General features: G+C 34.6%; 1 protein-coding gene across 4 annotated transcripts in view; it reads left to right on the forward strand.

Annotated features, from left to right (window-relative positions):
• BDP1 (B double prime 1, subunit of RNA polymerase III transcription initiation factor IIIB) overlaps positions 1-8206 on the forward strand; it is an 85103-nt gene extending 76897 nt beyond the window's left edge. For all 4 annotated transcript variants that reach the window (XM_068535473.1, XM_068535474.1, XM_068535477.1 and 1 more), the window contains exons 36-39: positions 149-188; positions 1975-2239; positions 3859-4105; positions 7496-8206. In XM_068535473.1, the coding sequence (XP_068391574.1) occupies positions 149-188; positions 1975-2239; positions 3859-4105; positions 7496-7627 (684 nt within the window). In that variant the 3' untranslated portion in view covers positions 7628-8206. The remainder of the gene's footprint in view (positions 1-148; positions 189-1974; positions 2240-3858; positions 4106-7495) is intronic.
• Positions 8207-8499: the final 293 nt, after the last annotated feature.

The raw sequence follows: 8499 nt of genomic DNA on the forward strand, positions 1-8499 counted from the left end.
TTTGGTAGAATTCCCATAAAACATGTCTGACCCTAGCGCTTTCTGGGAAGTACAGGTTTTCTTTACTTAAGAAAGAAAGAAGGAAATAAAATTAATTTTATTTGACAAATAGATTTCTAATTTTTTTTTGTAAATTTTCTTAAAACAGGTGTGTTCAAAGGAATTAATAAATGTTTTGGAGAAAACAGGTGAGTAAATAAATTTTAATGTGATTGCATTTTGCTAAGTACCCCTGATTATTTTTGATATATCTTGTTTAAATTTGGGATTGAAGCAGAGTTTTGCTCATTTTTCTCTAAGAATCACGGCTTTATTATTAGAAGTTTTTCTTCCCTTCTGAGATCTTAGATTTGGCACTTTGGTGGCCATGAAAAGCTACTTTCATCCTGTATTTAATAGAAAACGGTATGGCTCCAGGATTTCCTGTAAAAGCTCAACAACTACATTTAAGGAATTAGAAAGCTGGGTATTAAGGAGTTTTTATAGGTCCTTAGCTTTACCCTTTTTTGTTTTTAATTAATTTTTATTGGAGTATAGTTGATTTACAATGTTGTGTTAGTTTCTGCTGTACAGCAAAGTGAATCAGTTATATATATGTATAACTGATACATATGTATATGTATAACTCCACTCTTTTTTAGATTTTATTCCCATATAGGTCATTACAGAGTATTGAGTAGAGCTCCCTGTGCTATACAGTAGGTTCTTATTAGTTACCTATTTTATATATAGTAGTGTGTATATGTCAATCCCAATCTCCTAATTTATCCCTCTCCCCACCCTCCGCCCTTTCCCCCTTGGTAACCGTAAGTTTGTTTTCTATATCTGTGACTCTATTTCTGTTTTGTAAATAGGTTCATTTGTACCATCTTTTTAGATTCCACATATAAGCGATATCATGTGATATTTGTCTTTCTCTGTCTGACTTAACTTCACTCAGTATGACAATCTCTAGGTCCATCCATGTTGCTACAAATGGCATTTTTCGTTCTTTCTTATGGCTGAGTAATATTTCATTGTATATATGTACCACATCTTCTTTTTTTTTTTAAATAAATTTATTTATCTATTTATTTATTTTTGGCTGTGTTGGGTCTTCGTTTCTGTGCGAGGGCTTTCTCTAGTTGCGGCGAGCGGGGGCCACTCTTCATCGCGGTGCGTGGGCCTCTCACTATCGCAGCCTCTCTTGTTGCGGAGCACAGGCTCCAGACGCGCAGGCTCAGTAGTTGTGGCTCACGGGCCCAGTTGCTCCGCGGCATGTGGGATCTTCCCAGACCAGGGCTCGAACCTGTGTCCCCTGCATTGGCAGGCAGATTCTCAACCACTGTGCCACCAGGGAAGCCCCGTGTACCACATCTTCTTTATCCATTCCTCCGTTGATGGATATTGAAGTTGCTTCCATGTCATGGCTACTGTAAATAGTGCTGCAATGAACATTGGGGTACATGTATCTTTTCGAATTATTGTTTTCTCCAGTTATGTGCCCAGGAGTGGTATTGCTGGATCATATGGTAGCTCTATTTTTAGTTTTTTTAAGGAAACTCCATACTGTTCTCCATAGTGACTGTACCAATTTATATTCCCACCAACAGTGTAGGAGGGTTCCCTTTTCTCCACACCGTCTCCAGCATTTATTGACTGTAGATTTTGTGATGATGGCCATTCTGACCTTAGCTTTACCCTTAATTAGAAAGTGATCACTTTTTCATTTTGCTAGTTTAGGAAATATTTATGGAGAAAGCTTTTCTAAGTCAAAATATATTGATATGACTATTTTACATCTGAAGGTAGAAGCTGTTGCCATAGCTTTTACCCATTGTAATATTCCTAATAGTCCACTAATTTTTAATTTAGCTTACTCTTGTTAGGGTAGGTTCATGATAGAACATCATGGGTTTCTTCTTCAAATATTGCAATTTAATTGGATGTATTAATTTCAATATGTGTGCTTACCATTTATTTTCTTTTTTGAAGGAGAGTCTTACAAGGGACAAGGTATCTTCCCTACCTCAGGAAACACACATACAATTCCAGAACCTCAGAAAGAGCAACTTGAACCAACTTTTCAGAGTATCAGATCTAAACCTCTTGATAAAATAACAGATACACAAGAAAAGAATACATCTCAGTTACCTCAGGATGAGATAGTGGTGTCTGATAAGGAAAAAAGAACTTGTGCTGCTTCTAAGTCTGAACAAATGGATAGCATCACATCGTCTTCAAAAACCCCACTATCCAGGTATCATGAGAAAATCTTTAATAAATGTTTCTCTCTCTCCATTTTTCTCTCTCAGTGGATAAATATTACCTATATGGAATAGGTGTAACATGTATAACGACTAAGTCCAGTACTAAGGGTGGTGTTTTGTAATCATACCCCTCTGTCAGAAATGTAAAGGGAAGGGGTGTCACCAAAGGAAATACAGTAAGGTCAAACACTTTCGGAGGACATTGCATATGACAAGAGCTTAACTTTAAGTGCTGAAACTTTGATTTTAGATAGAAAATCTTTAGAATTTAGTATTGCACACTTTCTTTTCCAGATTGTTCATGGTTATTATTTTAATAATTATTCTACCATACAGTAGCTGCCAGTGCAGATGTAGATGGTCTGAGACATAGGGCTAACATCAGAAGTAGCTCTGGGGGTTGTTTTATTGAAGTCCCAAATACTGTGTGCATTTTTCTCTCTTGTGGCATACCGAAGAGGTAAACCCTGGCTTTCTCCCTATAAGACTAAGTGTGGAATTTAAGCCCAAAGCCAGCCTCTCCCACATTATTTCCTCATACTCTAGAAGTGAGTCTTCTGGGTTATGGATAACTATTGGCTTGTCAGCAGCATTCAAGTCATTAACGTGGAGTTGGTGAGTTGGAGAGGGAAGACATGTACTAGCCTCCACTAAAGGAAAGTGGGGGAAAGGACATGTATAACTTGAAAAGACATATTTAACGAACCTGTTGTTTTTGTTATATAAACTACATCTTTTCTGGCGTAGAGATGTGCTGAAAATAGAATGAGGGTAGCATCGTGGGGGTTTGGGTTAAAACAGTTGAGAAGCAGTATTCTAGAACAAGGGTCAGCAAATTTTGGGGGTAAAAGATCATGTAGTATATATTTTAGGCTTTGTGGGCCATATATCTCTGTCGCAACTACTCAGCTACTCAACAGATATGTAATCACATCTTTTTACATATATGGTTACATATTACATATGTGGTGTGTGTATATATAATATACCACATATGTAATATGTAACCATATATGTAAACAGATGAGCATGCTGTGTTCCAGTAAACTTATTTATAGAATCAGGTGGTGGACTTCGCTTGGCCTGTGGATCATAGCTTGCTGACCCCTGCTCTAGAGCCCTTCTACTCAAAGTGTGGTCCTGGCACCAGCAGCAGGGACATCATTTGAGAACTCAGTAGAAATACAGGACTCAGGCCCCACTTCCCCACCAACTCAGTCAGAATCTTCATTTTGATAAGATCCCCACGTGATTTGTATGCCTTTCAAGCTTGAGAAGTACTGCTCTAGAGTAAGCTTTGACCTTTGTCACAAATATACATCATGGCAGAGTGATATCAGTACTTAGTGTATCAGTATTTAGTAGGTGTGCCACTCCTGTGGTATCACATGTGCCATTTTAGCATTCATGGAAAGAAGTTGGCATTAAGAATGTGTCTTCCTGGGACTTCCCTGGTGGCTCAGTGGTTAAGACTGTGTGCTTCCAATGCAGGGAGCATGGGTTCGATCCCTGGTCGGGGAACTAAGATCCCACATGCTGGGCGGCATGGCCAAAAAAAAGAATGTGTCTTCCTGGATATTCTTGAATATCTTTACATTTGCATTTCTAGACCTGGCAGAAGACCCCTGGGATTTTTGTCTTTAATATGTTCAAAGAATAGTTTGGAGTCTGATGAACCTACTCAGGTTCATAGCAAGAAACGCCTGAAACCTCTTATACCTGTATCAAGACAGAATCTGAAAAGATCTAATCCACTCAATACAAGCCAGGAAAAAACTCAAGAGTCCTCTGATCTTCCATCTCCAAGTGTTGTTGTTAATACTCAACCTAAAAATATTGATAGTTCAGCAACTCAGGTATGTGATAACTACTCTTTGTTTATTTGTATAGAATGGGTTGGATATCAGACTCAACTAGGAAAAACATGGCAATTGTTATTTTCATCTGAATATCAGAAATAATTGCAGAGCAACTCCACTCCATCTCCTCCCTATCCTACCCCACTGTACTGGAAGAAGATAAGGTGTTGAATTAGAAAGTTACAGCTAGTTTAATATAGAGCCATTGAACTAACCATAAATGGACACTTAATTGCCATTCCTTTACTGCAAAGACCCTTCTGACCTGTGGAAGCAAAACAAAGCAGTGCTTGCATTTTATTTCCTTTGGGGCAAATGTCATGACACCTACAAAAATTCAAGGAACAGTAAAATTAGAATTCGTTTGCATGTTTCATTTCTGTGCACTCTGAAGCTGTGATAGCAAGTACTGGGGCAGAAAATTTTGTGAACTTGTATCAAAGACTTTGGAAGAATATTGGAGTGACTTCAGATCTCAACAAAGAAAAGGCTGGTGACCATCTATTGGATAGCATGAGCCTCAAAGGAAGGAGTCCTTTTGTAAAGAACATTTTTAACGTTTTAAAAATATTTTAAATTATTTCTTACAACTATATTCTGAGACCAGGATTGTATGAGTCTTTATTATTATTGCCAAATTACTTTGGAGAATAGTTGTAATTACCAGCAGTGTAACAGTGCCAGTTTAATCACATTCTTGCCAGCCAGAGATATTACTCTTCAAAATACATTTGTTTTTCTTATTTAATATAATGGTAGGGGGGTGGTGGAAATGTCATTTCATTTTTAAAATTTGCATTTCTTCAGTTATTAGTAAGTTGTGTTCTTTCCCATATATTTACTAGATTTTCTGATTTTTTTTTTTTTTCTTTTTTGTTCCTATCGTCTGCTGATTTATAGGTTTTGGGATCTTACTGGTTTTCTTACCAATTTGTATGAGATCCTTATGTATGTAAATAAGCCACATACCTTTTAGCTCTTTACTGCAAGTATTTTTTCCAAGTTTATTTACTTTTTTTAAATTTGGAGGAATTTTTGTTATACATAACTTTTCAATGTTTAGTCAAATCCATTACTTGTTTCTTTGCAATTTGTTAAATTGCTTTTATAATGAAAAGTTTTTCTCCAGAGGTATAAAATTTTAAAACTTTAACTCTGTTCATGGTTATTGACTTTGGTATGTAGTGTGAGGGAAGAATTTAAACTAAATGTTATTCTCAAATTGCTACTTCATTTTTTTGAGTAAGCAATATATTCCACATGTCTTAAAATTCATAACCTACAAAAGAGAGTTTATAGTAAAAAGTTTCCCACATCTGTCCTTTAGCTTCCTAGTTCCTCCTTTCCACAGGTATTTGGTATTATCAGATTTTGGTTTACTTTTCCAGAGACATTTTAATATACACAAATATAAACATTTTTCTTCTTTTTTACATAAATAATAGCATATCGGTCTCTGCTTTGCTTTTTTCACCTAATAGTATGTCTTGGAGACCTTGCAAAACAGTAGATAAAGGGCTTCCTCCTCTCTCTTGCTCTCTTTAAAAAATTTAAATTATTAACTTCTTATTTTGAGATAACTGTAGATTCACATGCAGTTGTAAACAACTATACAGAGAGATCCCATCTACCCTTCACCCAGTTTTCCCCAGTGGTAAAAAACTCTCCTATAATATCATAACCAGTATATTGCACTGCTACAGTCAACATACAGAACAGTTCCATCACCACAGAGATCCTTTGTGTTGTCCTTTTATAGACACACCTACTTCCTTCCCGCTCCCCACTCTCTCTTTATCTTCTGGCAAGCTGGTTGCCATTAAATTCATCATTGCAAGAATGTTATATGAATGGAATCATATATTTGGGATTGGCGTCTTTTCACTCAATGGTAGTTCCCTAGAGAGTCATCCAGATGATTTTATTTGTTTCTTTTTATTGCTGAATAGTATTCCATAGTATGGATGTACCAGTTTTGTTTATTCATTTACCCACCAAAGGACATCTAGTGCTTGCTTTTATGAATAAAGCTGTGAACTTTTGTACACAGCTTTTTGCGTGGACATAAATTTTCCTATTTTCAGGGCTAAGTGCCCTCATTATTTTTAATGACTACATAATATTCCATTGTTTGGATGTACCATAGAGTGATACTGGCCTCACACTGGTAGGCATTTAGGTTATTCCTACTTACTTGCTATTTCAAACAATGTGGTAACAGCTAACTTATAAATGGACGGTTTTTCACATTTATAGGTTAAATTCCTGGAAATAGAATTGCTGGTCTAAAGGAATGATTATTCTTTTGCCAGACACTGCCTGATTGTCCTGCATAGGGATTATATAAGTTTCTGTTCTTATCAGCAGTGTATGAGAGGGCCTTTTTCCTTACATTAGCGTATTATCAATGTTGTTCATTTTTGACATTCTTCATAGACATATGTCTGTGATACAGGTTGTAAATTTTTTTCCCTCTATGGCATTTATCTTTTGATTTTGTGTATGGTGGTTTGTGCCATGCAGACATTTTTTATTTTTACGTATGTGAATTTATTGATCTTTTATGGCTTCTGGCTTTCATGTCATTGCTTCACACTCTCTCTCCCCAACTCTAGGATTATAAAAACATTTTCCCATGGTATTTTATAGTAGATTTTTAAAAAATGTTTTTACATTTAAGTTTATTGATTCATCTAGAATTTATTATATATTGGTGAAGTATAAGTTTGACTTTTCCTTTTTGTGAGATAGTTATACAGTTGTCCAACATTATTTATTGGATCATCCAACTTTTCTCAAATTTTTTTGGAGATATCACTTTTATCAGATACTAAATTTCCATCCATATGTGTTAGGGATATTTCTAGTCTTCTATTTCATTGATATGTATGTCTGTTCCTTTGCCTATACCATGCTGTCTTCATTTTTTCTAGATTTATAAGTATGCTAATTTTTGATAGGATTGCTTTAATTTCTTATATTTCCTTATGTACTGTTCTGTTTCATGGGTCCTTCTATTCTGGTCATTAAAATGTTTTCATTATTGATTTAATAATGTTATGTTTTTCAATATTATTTTTTTTCACAGAAATTAGGGTGAAGTAATCATGTGTAAACTACAGTTAACCTAATCATGTTTAGTGTTGTATATTTGTTGATTTTAATTTTATTATTATAGCGAATGCTACAAAGGTTATCTCTTACTATGTTTAGGATTATTTCCTTAATATAACAGCATAGAAATGAAATTATTGGGTCAGTGAGTATAAACATATTTAAAACTCTTAATATTTATTGCTATATTGCTTTTCAAACAGATATCGATTTAGAATACCACTATCAATATATAAATGTTATACTGCATACTTATTTTTATTATCTTTTTAGGTTTCTTGTAATCATCCCTTACCGAAAGGAGAATGTAAAGATGTCCAAAACCGGCAACCGGAAGAGGAACCAATGACAGTCTCTGAATATTTCTTTAGTGATATCTTTATTGAAGTGGATGAAACAGAATAAAAGTCTTCTTTTTTTTCTTTTTTTTTTTCTAAGGCTAGGATTGCCACAGTCAGTTATATCAACAAAGCAGTATCTAGCAAAAAGCCTCACTGGCAATTTTTCTTTAGGTTGATTTTGAATATTTAATAGGCTTGATTTGAAGCTTTTATAATCAGTGAAAAACATTGCTGAGGTTCCTTTCGTTCTGATTGATTCAGCATTTTGGAAATACCAAGCAATTAAGACTGCTTTCTCAGACAGAAATAACAGCTCTTGTTTACATTTTGACTCTTCCTGTGTTGAACACACATGGACATCTTGGAATGTTGTGGATAAATGTCTCTGTATAAATCACAGTGCCGACGTATTTGGAGATGGATTGTAGTTAACATTTAGCAAACCTTTTGTGAAGGTTTTTTTCTGTTTGTTTAGGGTTTTTTTGTTTTTTTGGATGGTGAAGGCCTTTTCAGTTGCCTCTAAGTGTGTGAAAGGAAATTGTGAAACTCCACTTTAGTATGGTAAATGTTAAAAACTTTTCTATTATCAGCTATTTGACTGAAAAATGTGTATTTTTCTAATTCGTGTTGATGTAACATTAGTCCTAATTGAAGAACTAGTATTTAAACTTACTATTTATAAAGATAAAACATCAAAAAGCTTATTTATTTTTAAATTTTTTATTTAAAAGAATATTCAGTTTTAATTATTTTTACCCCTGAGATTATGGGTAAAGAAATCATTAACAAATTTATGTTTGTCTCCTTTCCCTCTTTAATTTTAAAGGTATTTAAAGTGATAAAACTAAATTGTTTGGCTAGTATATACATTTTGAATACATTTTTTTCTCATAGTTTAGTATATTGACTTTGTACTGTGAATTTTTTGTTTTTCTT

This window comes from Eschrichtius robustus, chromosome 2 (genome assembly GCF_028021215.1).
Source record: "Eschrichtius robustus isolate mEscRob2 chromosome 2, mEscRob2.pri, whole genome shotgun sequence".
Lineage (NCBI taxonomy): Eukaryota > Metazoa > Chordata > Mammalia > Artiodactyla > Eschrichtiidae > Eschrichtius > Eschrichtius robustus.